This window comes from Astatotilapia calliptera, chromosome 23 (genome assembly GCF_964374335.1).
Source record: "Astatotilapia calliptera chromosome 23, fAstCal68.1, whole genome shotgun sequence".
NCBI classification, from domain to species: Eukaryota; Metazoa; Chordata; class Actinopteri; order Cichliformes; family Cichlidae; genus Astatotilapia; species Astatotilapia calliptera.
Window position 1 is genome coordinate 49023629 of NC_137443.1, and position 20884 is coordinate 49044512.

The following is a 20884-nucleotide window of genomic DNA, read 5'->3' on the forward strand; positions in this document are numbered from 1 at the left end:
GGTTCCAAAATACAAACACAGATCATTTTATTTGAAACATTAGCGTACATTAAATCCACTCACAAATGCAACATTTCTCTCATCTAAGTCAGATGTAAACAACTAAATAACCTGGATCACATCTCGGTTTGTAAACCCAGACAAATTAGTAACAGACTAACAAAGCTCAAAGCATCTGTACACACCAGCTCCCCAACTATCTACATCTCACAGGGATGCAAACTATTTCAATATTTTAGCATCGTAAGAGTTCACATCACATTACAGTCTGAGTGTCTGCTGATGAGCCCTCAGACTGTAATGTGAAGCTCATTTATGACCAATGTCCCAGTGTGAGTCTGTGGGACAGCACACAACGTGTCACACTGAAACAAACACCTGATGAGCATAAATGCGTCGGCCCAGTGGTCTGTGGCTGCTGCTCGTCTGAGGCACTGATTCATTAAACCTTTCACAAACTCTCTGTTTGCTAAACATGAGCCGACACATCTACACATCCCATGTAAATATACCAAACACCTGAATTCAGCTGCTAAATGTTCAAACTTTTAGTGACATCGTATTTAGGACACTGTGTACAATTACTTCTCATCTTTTGGCATAAATCATATGTTGATAAAGAGCTGCTGATTCTGAGCGTTCATCTACAAAGCAGCAGACTGACTGTTAGGACGATATAAAGGTTTTGGACAGACGGAGGAAAATGAATATTTATAATCAAGCTCAAGATAGCAAGAAACTCATGTTTGTGCTGTATGTTACATTAAGAGCAAAGATCCTAAGAGTTGGCTACAACGAGTGCAATAATAAATGTGCATTTTTTGTGTTTCATGAACAGATGTGCTCACACTGCAACCAACACTACAAACATCTCCATGCGCTCAGCACGGGCTGTGCTTCCTGCTGTCGTTTACCAGCACTGGAAATGTGCGTGGCCTCCTGAAGAATGTGCACTTCCACTAAACGCTTAAATCATGCGACAAACACGGTTCTTTTACTCTAAAATACACATTTTCAGTTGATTTTCATCGGTCACACACTGAGCCTAAACTACAGCTCAACTAATGAAAGCTCTCTTTCAGTTTGAAACACCTCCAGGGACCAGGCTGGCTAGCATGAACACACCCTGCTCCAAACGGGGTCACTGCTGTGTTTGGATGTGTTCATTTTGCGCTGCCCAGCAGCTTTTATATCCCTGTTCTCTGCAGAGGTGTGCTGCAGAGGTGTGCGCTACGCTGAATAGTATATGTGTGTATTTAGTAAACTGTAGTAACGAGTGTTTTAAACGGGAACCCTACAGAGGAGACTTACTGTTAAAAATATCACCTGCATGAATATTTGCACCTACTTTAAAATAAATGTGTGTATTACCACAGTGCCAGAGTATTCATCTTTACAGTAGTTACACACAGCCAACAAACACAAATACAATGCTCCTTTCAAATCACCTTTGGGATATTCTGATTTTTGTTAAAGACACAAAGAGAAGATGCACACTCAGATGTTTGCAAATGGACAGTCTTCAAGCTGGGCTACAGTTGTAGTTCTGGTTTAAGTCGATCAGGCTGCAGAAGCACCACCAACAAGGCTGACTGGAAGTTGAATGAAGTCCTCTGGCAGCAGGAGAGACGCGTCTAGTTTGTCTGGAGCAGGTTGCTGAGAACTGAAGTTAGAAAGAGCACAGAGATAAGCCAGTGCCTGTTCACAGTCACCACCAGGGGGCAGGCTGGGCTTAGTTAGTCTTTTTGGTGCTGTTCTGGATGTTGCCAATATCACGCTCCATCGGACCTTCATTTAAGACTTGTTACATATAATCACTGATTATTTCCCCCTAATCATTCTTTAGTATTCGAGCTGCGAACAGCAGACTGATCTGCATTCAAACCTTTTAAATATTCACTTTGTGCACTCTGATTTTTCTCCTTCCAGTTCACACTTAACATGACTTTATCATATCAATGAACATCTGTTAGCAAACAAGCTCACTCACTGCTCAGGTCACACATTTCAGAGCGTAACAGTTTTAAAACTGTTGACTGACCAGTCATCGCTCCTGTGTCACAGCTGAGAAAACAAGTAACACTAAAGCTACAGTAACTAGAATCTACTCTGTAATGAGGGGCTGAGAGGTACTCTTTACTGTTACTCTGTGACAGCGTGACAGTCAAGCACCCCAGGCAGGTCTCAGTGATCACCTTGGTGATGGGTGTGGTCTCGTCATGAAGGTTCACTGAACGGTTTGATGAGGTGATGCTGCTGTCCTCAGCAGATCTCAGTCCAGTGAACACTCCTTATTAACTCATTCACTGCCAGGGTTTTTGAGCATTTTTACTCATTTTTGAAGAGCCACAGAAAACTGTGTGTTATGATCATATAAACGCTGAACCTACCAAAATGAAGAACAGACTCTCTTCTTCCATCCAAAAAAAAAAGCTTGTTTCTACCATTTTCCATTATTTAGTAATCAGCTGTAGAAGAGAGGTGGGTTCCACCAAAAATGCCTGTTTTGACCACAAAAAGGGAGAAAACGAGCTTTTTGTGAAAAATACATTTCAAGCAGTCTGATGTTCACTGACAAGCTGCCCGAGGTTGTATTCTAGCCCCTCCCATTGGAAACGTAATTGACGTCTATAGACGTCAATGGCAGTGAATGAGTTAAGACACCTTTTGTAACTTCGTAGTAAGCAGCCAGCTTGAGCCTGATTCATGGCCGTGTCACAGAGCCCTGACGCTCTGCAGCCTTCTCACAAATAAACTGTGAATTATCACTGGTGTAGAAGTAAAGACAGGAAACAAAGAAAACAGTCTTGTTTCTCCAAAAACCTCACATTTTTCATTCTGTTGAAGCCCTTCGCCCCTGGTGGTGGAGAGAATACGATCGTACACTCCCGTCTTCAACCCAGGTTACAAAAATCAAGATGTGCAGGCCGTCCGAAACAACACCAAAACTGGCGCATGCGCGGGCAGCTTTGGGGCGTGTCACGCCACCGTGCGTGGACTGTGAGAACTTACCTTGAGGCTCGGAATGAGTGCCTTGGTGTCCTTTACCACTCTCTGGATCTGCACCTGGATCAGAAACACTTATCAGGATGATGTCAGAGTCCTGTTATCTGTAATCAGCAGTAATACTGAACTCATTATTACAGAAACGAGGGATACCGACCTCCCTGCAGCTTGAAGCACAGTTTCTTCTTCTGATAAGCAAAGTAACTGGACGCTGCTCCCACCAGGGCAACGCCTACGGCACTGATGATTCCTGCAATCGGACCACTCCCTTCGAACGGAAAAAGGACACAGACATTACTGGAAGGGACCCACTTTAAATGTATTCAAATTCTATTTTTTAATCGGTATGTCAAATGACTTCGTTTATCAAGATCAGAGTAAAATCACTTTAAAGCAGGAGTGTCCAACTCCAGGCCTCGAGGGCCGGCGCCCTGCAGGTTTAGACGTGTCCTTGATCCAGCACAGCTGATTTAAATGGCTAAATGACCTCCTCAACGTGTCTTGTAGTTCTCCAGAGGCTGGGAATGAACTAAACCTGTGAATCAGGTGTGTTGACCCAGGGTGAGATCTGAAACCTGCAGGACACCGGCCCTCGAGGCCTGGAGTTGGGCACCTCTGCTTTAAGAGTGGCAAATGTTTGCAAATACTTGTAACTTGATACCTGCTCAAGTGAGAAATCGAAACAGCGCTCTGTGTTTGTTTGGCTCACAAACATGATCGTTAGAGTTTAAGATTTTAGGAACAATTCAAAAAGCTTGATCCAGACCCAGTCCATGAGCTGTAATGACCACAGTTCACCACACGATGGCGGTACCTGTGGCGCTAATAACTTTCAATGCCACAGTTACTGGCAGCACTGGGAAAATGTGCAGGAAGGCAAATGAAAGGCAGATGCAGCAGCTCCAGTGCAGGGCGTGGCAGCATGAATAATGAAGCTGTTCTTTGAAGCCACACTGAGTCACTGAGCTTTGTCTCATGATGCTGCCGATCACTAAAACAGGGAGTTGCCTGGATATTAAACAACAAGAAAACAAGGCAGGCTGGCAGCTGTGTGCATGACTTACTGCTGAGAAATGTGGAGAATGTCACTCACTGCTCTCCTGTCTCACACAGGGCTTAGCGTGATGTGTCTGTTATGTTATTATGATACTGGGACATAAGTCGAGGTCATTATAAAATCTAAATCCTACAGCACAACAACTCTTGTGGATTTAGGAATCATATTTCAGATACACTGACCGTTTCAAGCTGCTTTTATGATTTTATTATTATGTGTTACACTTTTCTCAAAATAAAATCCAAATCCCTTAAAGACTCGAAGCAAAAACCAAAAGTCCAGTCACACAAAGAGCAGTTCAGAAGCTGAGCTGTGCCAGAGAGAAGAAGCATCATCGGATCACACATCAGAAAGTCTACCCCGGGAAGTTTGCAGCTCTACATGTTGGATGTGTCAGCTGAGGCTTTCAATGCATGCTATCCTAAGAATGCCGACTGTGGAAGAGATACGCAGGCGTGTCCTGACACAAAGGGATGGCAGTAAAAAACCTGATTTCCAGTAAGCAAACCAGTTGTCATGAACATGGATGAACATGTGATATTTAGCTGCATTCACAGTCAGACGTTCTTTAAAAAACTCTCCCAGTATGAGGTGCTGCTGGTATGTGGTCCCCTCTGACTGTCAAAGTACTACAAAGCACACATTTGTTTGCACAGCAACAAATTACACAGAAAATGAAGTAACATAAAAAAGTATCCCAATGACCACAATCCTGGCACCCAGCAAAACAACATGTCTAACTGCTCATTTTGAGTCCATCAGATATTGAAAACAGCTTTTGTAAACCGCCGCATGACCCAACAGCTCATTGCACAGCTTGTAACAGATCCATGGCCCGCTCTAACAGAGGTGTTAAGATCTGCTTTAAGTTGGACATCCAAACATAGAATTCCTCGGGCATGTTAGCGTTTAACATCTTCAGGATGTGGCCCCACAGAAAGTCTGGATCTGCAACGACACAATCGTAGCAGGGTTTTAACCAGAGGAACCAGACCGGGGGGCCATTAGCAACTTAAACAAAATGCAGCCCATCAAACAGCCAGCACATAATCCAGCTCCTACCCACCAAGGTAATGAGCTTTCAAAACAACTAGTAACAGGAAGTCCATAATGATAAAAACTTATGTAGGAAAGCAGAGGCATTCTGTGGTGCTTCCTCCATGACAGGAAACAGGAAATGACCAACAACAACTCAAGAGCTTCGATTCTGAAGACGAACACACAGGAAGAAGGGCTGCGCGTCTTCAAGGCCGAATAGATAAATGTTGGTCTCATGTGCTGAAACCTTTTTATAGCGACTGCACAACCAAATGATCCACTGTTATTATTACAGCTCATGATTACATCATCACCACATTTAAACAAATTCCACGTGATCATAAAAACAAGAACACTGTTAGTGCTGGAGACTGAGCATGGGCCTCATATGGAGGACACACTGTGCAGGTCTAGCAAAGCATGGACTGAAGATCAAACGTGGGACTCACCTTGAGGCTGGTCAGCGCCACCTGTGAGAACACGGGATTCACATTAATCAACAGTGTTTATTACAGACGTGCTTCATACTGTGACACTGATGTCATGTCATGCTAATGCTAACACGAGGACGAGCGAGCTGCCTTAGTGCAGCTTCGTGCTTCTCATTTCTTGTTTTTCTGTTTACTGCTGCATTCATGTGGTTCAAAGTGCGTCCTGGTTGTTCTTTATAACCACAGATGAACCAAAAGGCACACGAGTCCTCTAAGACTGTCTGCAGAGCTGCTGCTCTGAGGCAAACCTGTGTGTGTGTGGGTACAGTACAACAGGCCCATCGAGTGCTGCATTTCTGCACTCGTCCAGGCAAAGCATGGACTGAAGATCAAACGTGGGACTCACCTTGAGGCTGGTCAGCGCCACCTGTGAGAACACGGGATTCGCATTAATCAACAGTGTTTATTACAGACGTGCTTCATACTGTGACACTGATGTCATGTCATGCTAATGCTAACACGAGGACGATTGTGCTCATTGGCTGATCTTGAGCAAAGTATAAGTATTTTTTGTGGCATGATAACTTAGGACAGCAGTGCACTCCTGCTACTCTTGTTAAATGAAACATGTAGTCATAATATTTGTAAGGTAAAAACGAGACAAGATGAACCAAAATACTGCATACCCTGAGGACCCATGGCACGACCTGGAAGAAAAGGTTAGACGTCAGTCAGAGAGCTGACCTCAGACTCTCAGCACAGCAAATCAACATGACATCACATACCTCAGTCATGACTTGTCTTTCCTGTCTTTGGTCAAAATACAACTAATTATTCTAATGCTGTCACTAAACCAAGACCAAGGGTGTCCATCTCCAGGCCTCCGGTGTCCTGCAGGTTTTTGATGTGTCCTTGATCCAACACAGCTGATTTAAATGACCTCCTCAACATGTCCTGAAGGTCTCCAGAGGCCTGGGAATGAACTGATCATGTGATTCAGGTGATCTCTAAAACCTGCAGGACACCAGCCCTCGAGGCCTGTGTCCTGTTATCTAGGAATTAAAAAACAAAAAGATCTACACTTGTTTTTCTGTATTTTCCTTTTTTCCAATGATAAGAAGAAACAACATTGCAGCAGTTCTGATAAACGATGAGACGTTTTGATCTGTCCTTTGGTAAAAATAGCTTCTAACCATTTAAAGGTCAGCAGAACAGCATCAGCAGCTCAGTACTGATCTACACAGGAGCACCTCAGACTGGTCCTAACGTCTGGTCCTTTCTAGTTCTGGTGACCACTTCAAGTCTAAACAAAAACAACAAAGTGAAAATGCTTTTATGTCCCATCCTCAAACCTCCAAATGTGACCAATAAAAACAGTTCCAAAAGCTCCATCGCAGCTTTTTAACCTTTCACACAGCGGTCACTGCAGCTATTCAAAGGCTGTTTACTTGTACGTCTGTCAGTGTTGATGGTATACTTGCACATAAACCACTGCACTGGACACTGATGTGTCCCTCCAAACCCTATTTGTTATAGTTTATATACATGCTGTTATATTGACATGTTTTTTATCAAAAATATTTGAGCTATTTTATAGTTTTTACACAGCGTATATTATTTATTTGTGTCTACCTAAGTGGATGTAAAAAACTCTTTGAAAAGTACACGTTTAAAAAGAAGAAGTTCAAAAATCTTTTTTTAAGCCTAAAGAAGAATAAAAATACTAAAGAAAAACATCCAGAGTGCGGCTGTCATAATTCATGCATGGAAGGGTTAAACAGATGTGCAGTAAACTCATTAAATAACAAATAAGGGGCCAAAGTGCATTAACCTCAATGATAAAGACGGCCAAAAGAATCTACTGCAATAAAGACTAAAAATAAAAAGATAGTTGCTTCTGTGCATATGAAACTGTCTCTTTTGTCTTTAAGTAATTTTAGTTCCCTCGAGACAACATCAAGGATAAATAATGAAACAGTGTTGGAGAAGAGCCACAGGGCGTCAACATTACCGTGACATTATATCAATGTGTTGTTGTCTTCCAGTGACACATGATACCATTATAGCAGCTGGGCAGAGTCAGCGGTAGTGAAGGGCAACAAAACACAACAACAGAGAGGAAGTACTGCACAAACTCCAAAATGTTTCCTAAATACAAACTGGAACCACTGAATTTTCTGACTCACAAATGGGAAACAAACTGCATAACAGCAGTAACAAAACACTTATCAGCTACAGTGCAGATTTAGACCGTGTTATAGTGCCATCTGTCATTTATATAATCAAAGGTCTACAGCTGCAAACACCAGCAGTATACAGCTGGAAGCACAACGAGTAACATCCTGATGCATTTATCCCAGGGGTGTCCAACTCCTCACCCTGGGTTAACACACCTGAATCAAATCATTCCCAGGCCTCTGGAGACCTTCAAGACATGTTGAGGAGGTCATTTAGTCATTTAAACCAGCTGTGCTGGGTCAAGGTCACATCTAAAACCTGCAGGGCACTGGAGGCCTGGAGCTGGACACCTGTGATTTAGGGTTACACAGAGCCAAGACAGAGACATAAAAAACGATAGAAATAACATCATAAAACAACCGTTATCGTACCTCCTGAGCGGCCTCCATCAGGCTTGTAGTCTCCAGTGCTTACATCAAACAAGTCGGAATCATCAAACTTTCCACCACCTGAAAAAATGATGAACAACCAATTATGCCGTCACATGAGAACACCAACACTTCTGTACTGCTACAGCTGTTTCCACATGTTAACAACATCTGCTGAGACTGAAAATCTGCCACAAAGACACTGCTTGATGATCAGTGAACACAAATGTGGGTTTTCTTGATGAATTCAGTCGTTGTCATATCTTAAAAAGGTAAATTTATTTCCATTCATGGTTGTGACAGGAAAAGCATATGTAAGGTCACGTGATTATATCTGACCAAAACCTCAAAATGCCTCAATTATTATGTTTATTTGCCTTCATGATGTGCACTGAAGAACTGACAGGGAAGCAAAGAGACAGAGCCTCAGGTCAGAGCTGCTAAACTGGAATCTCATCCATAAATCAGTGTCAAACCAACAACCTGCCACTGACAGCAGCTTATGAAACAGAGGCTTACCTCCTCCACCCTTTGGTGGGTTGACAGCAGGTTTGTCAGGTTTAGTGGTAGGTCCTGTAAATACAAATGCATCATGAGAACCAATAATAATATATACGATAAACAGAGCAGATGGATTAAAGTCTATGTGGGCAAAGGCCCACCTGTGAGCACAGCAGCAGTGCTATACGTCCATGCTCTGTGCAGATAGCACCATGTTAGCATTGAGCCACACACAGCAGTCAATCAGCCAGACTCAACATTAATGACTGAGTCCAGACTGAATCTACAGCTGACAGCTCAAAGCAGGCGGGGGAGGGCCAGCCAGCTCGAGCACAGATGAACTCGCTCCACACTCTCTCACCCTTGTTGAGGCGTAAAGGAAACGCTTCCCAGTACTCACCATTGCTACTACTAACAAAACTGGAGTGACTGATGGGAATGATCCATGTCTTTACCTGGATTGACAGCGTCTCCCAGATTGAATCCATTGGAATCTGTGACATAAAAAAGAAAATTCTTCAAACACTGTAAGTGATGATTCATTTACCTTCAAATACACTCACACACAAAACAAACATGTAAAATCCATCTTAGCGTCAATGTCCCTGCATCACAAATGATACAAAAGCACAGGATGTATGAAGGCTGTCAGACCTACCAGAGTCTCCAGGACTTGGTTTCTTGGGTTTTTCCGGCTGTGGCTCGTCTGTGGAAGAAAGATTAATTTAAACAAAAACAGTGGTGGACAGTCCAAGCATGGCTAACGAGGAGCTATTTTATGATTTATGCTTAACAGTTTTGCATTTGTAGAAGTAAAAATCAGACATGAGATTAAAAAAGGACAAATATATTACGCAGAACAAATTCTGACACTCAGCAGAAGACAATCAGTAAAATAAGACGTCAGCGTATCGCTTTCACAGTCTTACGTTCTTATTATGAAGCAGTTTCTGGGAAATTTAAAGATGGCACGAATGACTGCCAGAGCCACAAAGAAGAGCATGAAAAACATCCAAGTTTGATTCATCGAGTTTGATTTACACAGACGATATGTTACAATGGATACACCTGTAATCTCATATATATACATATATATGTATGTCATTCATGTCATTACTGAGCACTGACATATTGTGTTCAGGACAATGGGACAGACTAACACAGATCATCATATGTGTAATATACATCACTGTAAACAAAAGGCCACTGATGGCGTGCTTCAAAGTTCAGTCGTAACACATGAAATACTACAAACCATCCTTATTGGGCTGCTCTGGTGCCTTTGGCTTCTCTTTGGGCTTTTGGGTTGTCGTTTCTAAAGAAACAGAAAGAAACGAGTGAATGAAACCTTTAAAAAAACAATGCTAGGAAAAGTGCCCGATGTGACGGTCACTCACCTATTTCATCCAACCCATCCTCCAGGCTGAGTTCTGTATGAAGAAGACATGAGGAAGAGCATTACAGTTTAATAGTGGAGACTGTTGACTGTAACCACAGGAGGGTAACACTGTCACACTACATCACACTTCACATAAATACCCTTTATATTTATATCTATATATGTTTATATCCAGCTTTGTCAGCATGTCTGATTTCCTCTGAGTCTTTAACTAGCAGACACAAACATGCCCGTGTGGGCCCATGGTGGGAAGCTGTGAGTGACCTGGGTCATGAATGGAAGGCTGGGAGTACTGGGAGTGCTGGGAGTACCAGCAGAGCGAACATGTCCAGAATGGTGACGTCACATTAGATGGTTTCATGCACAGTGTGGACGGTGGCAGGTAGATGTGAGGTTCATGTTTCACAGTGACTGCTGTTTTTATTTCCCGCTGAACGCCATAGTTTTACATTTCTATCATGTTTTCTACGATATCATCACTGAATTATTAAGATGTTTGGTATCGTGTTGTTTATTTGTAGCCTTTGTTTATTAACATATTTTAAATACCTTCACGATCTGTACTTTGTAAAACTAATCTTAAATACCAGTTTCACTAAGTCGAACTTAGAACTGGGAAAACTGGCTGAAGTTAACCAATTGAATTTTTTACCTATTCATGTTTTTATTGCAGAATGGAGTCAGAATGTTCCCTGTGCTATTGAAAGCAGCACTGAGTCGTCACAACCCACAGTCCACACTAATCGCCTGCCAGATGTGCCGGGCCCACAGCTCACTGTGCCCCTTGCGTGTTGGATACAGTCATACAGTGTATTTGCTGGTTGCTAGGGCAGCTCTGACTGACACATCAAGAAGCTGTAAAAAGCACGAGTCACAACTGAAAGTAGGAGGTGTGAGCCGCACTTTGCCTGAACAAGTGCAGAAATCCAGCACTTGCTGGGCCCGTTGATCTTGTACTGTACGCGCCCACAGACAGGTTTGCCTCAGAGCAGCAGCTCTGCAGACCGTCTTAGAGCAGCGGTCCCCAACCCCCGGGCCTCGGACCGGTACCGGTCCGCGAGAGTTGAGGCTCAGGTCTGAAATGTCTGGTTTTCAGGGTTTTTATCAGTTTTCAGCGTTATTTTGTTATCGTTTTTAGCATTTACGCGGTTTTCCTGGGTCTTTTCACGTGTGTTATGAATAGATTTTCTTTTTTCGGTACCGGTACTAGTTTTATTTTGTTGTATTTATCCGCGACACCTTAAAGGCCGGTCCGTGAAAATATTGTCGGGCATAAACCGGTCCGTGGCGCAAAAAAGGTTGGAGACCGCTGTCTTAGAGGACTCGTGTGCCTTTTGGTTCATCTGTGGTTATAAAGCACAACCAGGACGCACTTTGAACCACATGAATGCAGCAGTAAACAGAAAAACAAGAAACGAGAAGCACGAAGCTGCACTAAGGCAGCTCTCTGGCCAGTACTCGAACTAGTTTTTGCATATATTCCTTTTATCTGCTTTGCACTTTTTAAATATAGTTTGTGACCAGATGAATGCAGCATGACAAATGTTGTACAGCAGCAGGTGATGGACAACAGAAGCTTTCGGATTTTGTTTCATTTTAGTTTCATTCTCTGGTGTCTTCCTACAATTAGTTTATCCATGCTGGGAGTTTGTTGTTTAATTGTTTGGCTTATTATGTAATATATACGCAGCCTATATTTGTAGATCTGTGTGAAGGGAGGTTTCTTCATTTGATTGTTGGGTGTATTATTGTAGGGTCTACCTTACAATATAAAACACCTTGAGGCGACTGTTGTTGTTGTGCTGAATACAAGACAACTGAACATACAACGTTGCCTCTCTTCACAGTTCTGTCGTTAAAGATCTGACACATTTTGGGGTCAAGTTGAGTTTTTCAGTCTATTTTTCTCAGTCTGTTTCAACCTTGGTGGATTTAAGCAACATTTGAGTGGACATGAGCCCACTCTAATCCCCCCCAGAATTCAGTCAACAGCTTTGAAGGTATCGTGCTGACAGACAGACAAAACGCACATATGCAAACAGCACCACAAACCTACGGCCTTTTCTGACTCATGCCAGGACAATATGTATTACATGTAGATTACTGATCAGCTCTTTGTGGCTCTGATTCAGTGTTGCTCATGGTCACATGACCTGTGACAGGTGATGTAAGACGATGGCTCAGAGGTCCATCCTGGGAGTTCTGCAGTTTGGAATGTGTTTTAATTCTTTTCTCCAAATATCAATTCCCCATCAAACATGCGCGTATGGCCCCACGGTGAGCACGCCAGTGTGGGTGTTTCGGCATGTTTCCTGGGTTACAGTTATAATTTAAGATTTATGCAAAGTATCGTGACGAGCTGTGGGTGAAGTAGAAAACCTCAGTTACTACAGTGCGTGCCATCTACTTTAGAAAGCATGCCTGTGGTTTGCCATACCAGCTCTGTTTGAGTTTCATACAGGAAGTATGACAGAGGAAGACGTGCAAATGGCGTGCAAACTTTAAATGTAGCTGACACTCACAAAGGCTGGACTGATATCTGTCAGCTAGCTTAGTAACACCCCCAAACAGGATGCAGAAAGGACACCAAACCTAGATAAGTGGCAGAAAATGAATGGATGTATTTTTGTCCCCATGACGTTTTCCCGTGGAAAAAGTTTATACCTTGGAGTATAACTATGTTGAACAAATCCTGGATGTGTATAATATGATGTGATATGATATGTGTGTTACTTGTATTTGATTTTTGGAGTTGTTACTGAGCACTTTCTTGTTGTTAGTGTCTTTAATGTCTGTAATTTAGTGTGATGTGTTTATTGTTATTAACCTCTGTCTCTCTTCCACAGCATGTCTTTATCCTGTCTTCCTTCTCTCACCCCAACCAATCACAGCAGATGGCCCCGCCCCTCCCTGAGCCTGGTTCTGCTGGAGGTTTCTTCCTGTTAAAAGGGAGTTTTTCCTTCCCACTGGGTTGGGTTTTTCTCTGTGTTATTGTAGGCTCTACCTTACAATATAAAACACCTGAGGTGACTGTTGTTGTGATTCGGTGCTGTACAAATAAAATTGAATTGAATTATCGTTGTGGTTATTTGTCCGTCTCCAAAACATGAACTGGATTTCCAAGAGGTCAAATAAATGTAATGTAAAGTGAACAGGGACTTGGACACTAGTGTTTGAACCGAGGAGAAGATCAGCTTGGTTGATTTGGATCTTCTCACATTAGTCCAAACAGATATCCAGCCACGTCAGGCCCACTCACACTCACAATCTTTTCTACAGGCACCCCAACCTTCATTTGTAAATGAATGAAAATAAAACTGTTTGCTTGATCCTGACGAGCAGCATCTTTTCGCTCTAAACTCGTAGCAGTCGTGTGACAAATTGCTTCCACTTCTGGAATTTGGTGTATTCCCAAAAAAGGAAATAATCCTGGAAACCTCAGAGGAACCAGCTATCATGTGTTTGACCCAAAGAACAAAAAGACCAGAGGACCACACTAAGGACACTGTAACAAACATGTAATAAACATTTTTCAACATTATATGAAATGTAGTGTTAATGTAATTATTCCAAAAAACATCTCGAGTATGGAATATGTTGCAAATGATATGAGCTTCAAGCCTAAACTCTTTAATGACATCATTGCGCTCTGGGAGGAACATCCTTCAATCAATAACTCGAACATTTCGGCGGCTACTGTGTAGCGTCTGTAACTGATACATGTTTTCTAATAAACGGGTTGTGAGTTTGTTTAGCGAAAGAAACGTCCGCTTTATTTGAAAAAGCACACAAAAACCCCACACAGGAAGCCCAGATCTCCCAGTTTTACACTGGGAATTGAACGCAGCCTATATCTGTAGATCTGTGCGAAGCTGGCAACATTAAATTTGCTTCAAAACCCCACGTGGGCATGACGTGATCAGCGATTGGCGCACACGCATTAAAGTTTTGAGAGACGTGTTACGCGCAGTTTCAGACGTTTGTGCGCACAGGAGGGTTGTTAACAGAGACAATGTTCGGATTCGTGAGCTGAACTAAATAAATTGTGAATAAAGGATGAGTATCCCGGTTTGGATCGAGGCAAACAGTTCAGCGTGTGCTCAGGTTGCAGGTTTTTGTGTGCATTGAACCACAGTCCTCAAAAGTTACACGTTATTACAAACATTTGTCTTATTTTACGCGTGTGGATCATATCGTCCGCATGTGCAAAGAGCAGACGTTATTACTACGAAATAATACCCAGCTTTTCAAAGAAGTGCTTCTTTGTTTATTTGCTTGTTTGTTTGTTTTTGGCAAGTGGCCAAACAACTTTTTAATTCGCTATACTCGTCTCGCCTGACCTTAAAAAGCAGTTACACACAATAATAATGGCAGCTGTGCTTTTACCTTGTGTTAATGTTCCAGTAACCAGGAAAAGCAGCACCGCAATCCTCAAACAAAGCTTCATGTTGGCTCTTCTTTAGCCGTGTGCGCGGGTCGGCGGCGGGTATTTGTGGACTCAGAAACACTCCGCTGGTGTCTTCTTACACTTCATGAGTCAACTTTGCCTGTGAAGCACAGACTGGGTGTGGCAGCCTCTGAGAGGGCGTTGTGCGTGAGACGCAGGGAAAGATACAAGAACAGCAAACGGAGCCTAAAATCTTTCAGTGATTTCCCCAAAATTTACATCAGCCGATATAAATATTGCAGTTCGTATGTTTGCTGCTGATTATGTACTTCAGTTACGCCTGTAGCTATATAAGACTGAGCTTTTTTAAGGCAGGTGGGAGGTCTTTCATGGGATGACTCATATTTTCTGGCTTGGTTGTAGCCCAAGGGCTCAGGCTCCTAACCAGCTTATACAACAAGAACCAGCAACAGTTTCTGAAACGTGTGTGCCGCCTAGTGTGTGTCCGCCTCTGTCATTTTACACCCTTTCTCCACATTGTTCATCCATTTTTGTTCCAGTTTAACTTTTACAAGTAATCTGATTTTTGGCTATGATTACTATGACATGCAACAGTTCAGGGGTGTATGCCTGAAAAGGGCTGGGAAAATCATCAAAGACCCCAGTCACCCATCACATGGACTCTTCACCCTCCTGCCCTCTGGGAGGCGCTACAGGAGCCTCCGGACTAAGACCACCAGGTACCGGAACAGCTTCTTCCCCACAGCTGTCAGACTCCTGAACTCTGCCTCCTGACATCTGACCCACGTTAACTCATGGACTGAACATACACACACCCACAATGGACAACTGTACCCTCAAACACACAATAATAACATGGACTGAACCACCACTCACAACCACTAGCACTTTATACAGCCTCTGTAGAAACTATCTACACCCTCACTTATCTTAACTGCACTACTGTATAGCTCTGTGTAAATAATCATTCTGTACATTCAATAATCTTTAATCCTACAACTGTTTACAACTTGCATAGTTCCCATTTCTGTATAGCTGTATATCCCAGATTCTGTAAAGTTATTTATTTCATATTCTGTATAGTTTTTCATATTTATATCCTGTTCATATCCTGTACATAGCTTGTACTCACTACAGCCTGTACATACTTATAGTTATAGAATATTCACAACATACTTCATACCGTGTACATTATAACATACCATAATAGACCCATTTCTGTTATATACTTACATTTCGTTGCCCTGTACCTGTGCATGTGCAATGACAATAAAGTTGAATTCTATTCTATTCTATTTTTAGTAGACACATTTGAAACTCCCATGTCACTGCTTTCTCCATGTATCACATTGACAAACTAGTATTTCAGCCTTGCCTGCCCACCTGGCAGCATGACATACCCCATCAGCCTGTTAAAGTTATGTCAGTCTCAAAGCCATTTCATTTGCACCATAGAGAGGAACAGCAATCAGCACGTTTCTTATCTCTCATAATAAACAGACATTTAACCAGTTGGTGTAGCATGAAAGAACTTCTTTACACGAGTATGGCAGCTAATACATGTGTCACTGAACACATTAGAAATATAGACGCCTATGGATTTAAACGTCAATACGTAAATAGAAATTGTCGGTTAAACACTTGTTTAAACCACATCTAAAGCATGGCTGGACCGAACCAGGTATGAAAGACAAGTCATGCTAAACAGACACTAGTAAAGCTGGCTGTAGGCAGTCACCAGTGACAGTTAATGTAATGAATTCATGTTATTACTGGTTTACCAAAGTCTCTGTGTTTTTACAGTGGAAAATGCTGCTTCAACCAAGTGAGTGTGTGAGGAAGAACATCTTTTAAGTGCTCTGCATGCTGTTTACTATTTTACAAAATGAAAAGATTGCCATGTCATTAAAACAGTGCATTGCTAGCTCCAAGCTAACCCTTTCATGGGTAACGTTGAGCTAGTATCGAGGCTTTCACTTGACAGGATACATGTTAGAGTGAATCTCTAAATTCTACTGCATCATTGTTGCATTTCCTTCTTAACGTATCGAGGACAGTTATTTGTTTAGTGGATTTTTATCCATGTGAAACAATAAAAGACAGATCTACATCATTTGGTCACAAAACACATCTGTACACATGTAGCATCATGTAAATATCTGCACAAAACTTCTAATTAAGGCACCTCCCTGCTTTTCCTTCAGTACCAATTGAAAACAAAAGCTCACATGTAATGTCCCCATTAATTTTAGAGGTTTTTAAACAGACATTGGATCTATACGTAGCTGCTGAAGTTCTCTTTTCATGTGGGGAAACATCCTTCCAAAACAAATTGATGTCTTAAGGTTGCATGAACCTCCTAAACAGTTTAGTGCAGGCTCCACTGGTTAGTTTGCAGTTTGAAGCTGAATTGCTACAGAGCAGTTGTGACGTTCATGGTCAAAGTTGGGTTACATCAATAGTAGCAGACATCAAGTTAAAGTTTTGCTGATTAGATTAACTCAGTGATTTCCACATGTCTAGCAGTCGTGATGACTCATTTATGTATTGCTGAATGCTGTGTGGCAAAATCCAGAAAGAATATCAGCACAGGTCAGCTGATCACAGGCACTTGTCTCCATGCTTCATTACTGATCTTAGGGTTCCCATACTAATCTTTGCCAGGCTGGTCAGCTTGGCAAAGCTGAACTGGTGATAATAGCCAGCCAGCCCCAAGAACCACCTCACCTCTTCTTTGGTGTTGGTTTACACCACAACATTATTGTTTTCAATTGTGCTTCAAACACAATGAGAAATAACACAAGGAAAAGGTAATGATCATGCTTTAATTTTGTACTGAGGCTTTTATGCATGCAGGTGCAATAAAGAGAAGAGATGGTATCAAAAACATGCATTCAGTAATTACAAAACATTTCGGTTCATAGAAGTGGTAAGAGAGGTGGTGGGACTGCATCTTTAAGCAAGTACTGTAAATCCAAGACGAGCTAGCTACCAAAGAACTGTCCACTTCTGTCCACTCACTGGTTTCTCCGTTTACGTGAAAAGGGAAAGACCATCTCTGAGTTGAGGAGGGGGGCTTAAGGGTACATCTGACCCCGTCTTACAATGCTGTGATTGCAGCCATTCCCCAACTCTCTGTGAATGGTACTCATGGTTATTGATCAGTGGGCTTTGATCACTGATCAAGGACTCATTCCACTTATTGCAAAGAGTCAAACAGGAAGTGGCAGATTCCAAGCCTTTTTATAGGAGTGCAAATTTGGAGCTTACCAGTTATGGAAGAAAGAGGGAAAAAACAACAAAGTTTATCAGAGTTTTTTTTTTAATTGTCTCTTGAATCGTGTTAACAAAATTGTGTATTGGTGTTTTTGTGTAAAAGCCTCAGAAGGGGTAAATAGATGCTAGTGTGCAAAAGTATTTGATATGTAACTTAACTAATAACTGCTTGCATATGTGACGACCCTTTTGGCTTATGTGTGTCTTGTTTGCAGGTGTTGGAGAGGCGGAGTTTGCGTTTACAATCAGTGACACTGGCAACACCTGGGCCAGTGAGCCAAGGCTCCATAAAAAGCCTTAAATAGCTGTGTTGGGCTCATTTTTGGGGGGGGAAAGCCAAACCAAATGCCACCAGGCGTTTGGTTTGGCTTTTTACACCATTACATGCGCCATTTTCCCACCCATGCACTCCCTCACTCTGCTGATGGTACTGACTACACACACCACAGTTTGTGTTTTTTGACAGTAGGTTTTCTTCTGTTTTATTTATTAATAAATAAATAAAGTAGTCTGGAAACCTTCCTAATCATGTCTGGGTTTTTTGTCATGGCCGTGCGGCCCGGTTTGTGACACACAGTTTTTTCTGGGGAGGAGCTTAAGCTTTATACACCTGGGTTGATGCAGGTGAGGGATTGTTCAAGGTGACCCTGTAAGAAGAATGGCCGTCGACCAAGCCTTTGGTTTTTGTTTCAGTTGTTCTTAGGTCCTTTTGAACAGCTTTCAGTAGTGATGGCCAAATTAAGTTTTTCTCGAGCATTGAAGCTTGTATTGAAAAAGGTTCAATACTCTACTTTTAACACAGTCTCTTTGGTGACATCTGCTGGGCAAAAATATGAAAAGCAGCTTGAATTAAACTGCTTCATGATGATTTGACAGCTTCAGTTTAAGATCATGTAATTGTGTGATACCGGGCCATTGTTGTGGTGTCTGTTTGATTAAAAAATCATTTTAATGCATAAACCTTTTTTGTTTAAACATGTGCCATGCTGTGGTCTCCTTTGACTTCTTGACATTTGTAAAAATAACAGACTAAAAAAACCTTTTATATATAACAACGTGCACACTCTCATAGTAGGTTGGGAGTGTGCTTGTGCGGTGAGGTCCCTGCTTCCTCATGCTTTTGTAATTAACCAGTGGACAGGTACATTGAGATATATTATAACGTATGTCTATAGTGTATTTATGTACGTTTTGGACCTGGGGGCAGAATTGTTTATGAACTAGTAAAATAAAAACATAACATTTAATTTTTTATCAGGAATAGGCAGAGCATCCTCTCTCCCTTCCGACTCCATGATGAATATGAGGCACTGTCATGGTCTGGCAGTCCTCGCCGGTCGACCTGCCCGTTGTGTCCGTGTGTTGTGTTTTGTTTTCTCGACTCCAGTCCTGATTCCCCGTTTTCCTGTTTGTGTGTTTCGGAGAAACCATCATCACTCAGGCCACTCAAAGACAGACTCCACTCAAGCCCTGCACTACTTCCAACCTGTTCTTCTAATGTGTGCCTTACTCCTGCCTGCAGATATTTCTCCTGCTTGTTATTTCTGCACAGTTGGTGTGGAGCACTCAAAATTTCATTGTACATGTACAATGACAATAAAGGGCTATTCTATTCTATTCTATTCTATTCTATTCTATTCATTCACTTCACTCATGGCTGACATCTACTGGCAACAGCGTTTGTTGCACAGCCAAATAAAGCTTATAAAATTGTCACTAATGTTGTGAGAATTACCCAAATATCCAACCTGACTCGATTTTATAGGTCTTTGTTGTTGTATGACATAATAAAAACATAATAAATATTGTGACACACTGGTGATGGCTAACCAACTGAACATTGTAGTGATGGACAAGCAGAGGAGGATGGTGGCAGTGATAGATGGAGCTATACCGACTGATATCAGAGCTCTTGAACTTGAAAAGGGCTCACCTGCAGTTTCATCAACACCACCAAGCACAAATTTCTCAGCTCAAAGTCACGTTAAAATTCAAAGTAAACTTTATTGTCATCTCTGCTATATACAGTTCAGTAATTAGAGAGAGGAGACGACGAGGCTCCAGTTCCATTCAGTGCAAAAGAACAACAATAAATCTAAGAAGAGTAAGAATAAATATATATACTCTTTGAGACTGAGGTAAGGGGAGTAAATATACACTTTGAAGGAAAAAATGGTTTAGTAACAGTCTAAAATTTACAATTGAGATTTAAAGTGACTTTGAAGTGCTTTAAAATGACAAACGTAGCAGCTTTAGTTTGCAGTATGAGTGATTTAAAGTGACCCTGACTGAAATAAAGTGATCAACATGAGCAAACTGCTAACCTGACCTTCATTGAGATGCAAGAGAAAAGAGTTCTGTTTAATAAATGGTGTTATTCATGTCATTCAACTTAAGAAAGTCCAAAAGGATCTTAAATACAAGATCCAAGAAGGCAAGGAGCGCTTCAGGAGGAAGATGGAAAACCAACTCCAACAGAAAAACGTCAGAGACGTCTGGAGGAACATGAAACAAATCTCTGGACACTTCCAGGACAATGGAGGAGCCGCGGAGTCTTCTGGCCGGGGGTGGGCTAACGTCTTGAATCTGTTTTTTAACAGTTTTGACAATGGCCCACTGATCACCTCTCCCACCCCCCAGGTTCCATTAACCCCCCTCCGTTTGCCGCCGCCCCCTCCCGGTGCAATGCCATTGTCACCTGAGCTCTCCTCTCACCACAACCCTGCTTCACCCCTATCCACACATCTATCCACAACAAAGCGAGCCCCACCCCCCACTCCAGCCCAGCCTCACATCTACTTCACAGCTGATCAGGTGAGAAATCAGCTCAAGAGGACGAAGGCAAGGAAGGCAGCAGGTCCGGATGGAATCTGCTCCAGACTGCTCAGGGACTGTGCAGACCAGCTCTGTCAGGTGGGCCTGTACATCTTCAACCTGAGCCTGAGCCTGGAGAGGGTTCCTGAACTGTGGAAGACTTCCTGTGTGGTTCTGGTGCCACAAATTGCACACCCCAGGGAGCCCAACCACTTCAGGCCTGTTGCCTTGACTTCTCATCTGATGAAGACCATGGAAAGGCTCATCCTGCACCACCTTCAGCCACTGGTGGGCTCAGTGTTGGACCCCTGCAGTTCGCCTAGAACTGGGGTGGATGACGCTGTCATC

The 20884-nt window shown here is 42.3% G+C and overlaps 1 protein-coding gene across 4 annotated transcripts; it reads right to left on the reverse strand.

Moving 5' to 3' along the window:
* Positions 1–10: 10 nt before the first annotated feature.
* Positions 11–14755, reverse strand: cd99 (CD99 molecule). 4 transcript variants are annotated; one of them, XM_080297356.1, is made up of 13 exons: positions 14425–14747; positions 10037–10069; positions 9895–9954; positions 9298–9345; positions 9095–9133; positions 8658–8711; positions 8142–8219; positions 6219–6239; positions 5939–5959; positions 5551–5571; positions 3164–3274; positions 3013–3066; positions 11–1663 (listed from the first exon to the last, which is right to left on the reverse strand). In XM_080297356.1, exons 1-13 carry the CDS (start codon positions 14483–14485, stop codon positions 1635–1637), a joined length of 630 nt encoding a protein of 209 aa, XP_080153482.1. In that variant the 5' UTR covers positions 14486–14747; the 3' UTR covers positions 11–1634. The 4 variants fall into 4 exon arrangements, with proteins under 4 accessions (XP_080153482.1, XP_080153483.1, XP_080153484.1 ...); XM_080297357.1 differs by lacking the exon at positions 6219–6239 and having other exon boundaries at positions 14425–14752; XM_080297358.1 differs by lacking the exons at positions 11–1663; positions 3013–3066; positions 3164–3274 and adding an exon at positions 4248–5011 and having other exon boundaries at positions 14425–14750.
* Between the last annotated feature and the right edge of the window lie 6129 nt (positions 14756–20884).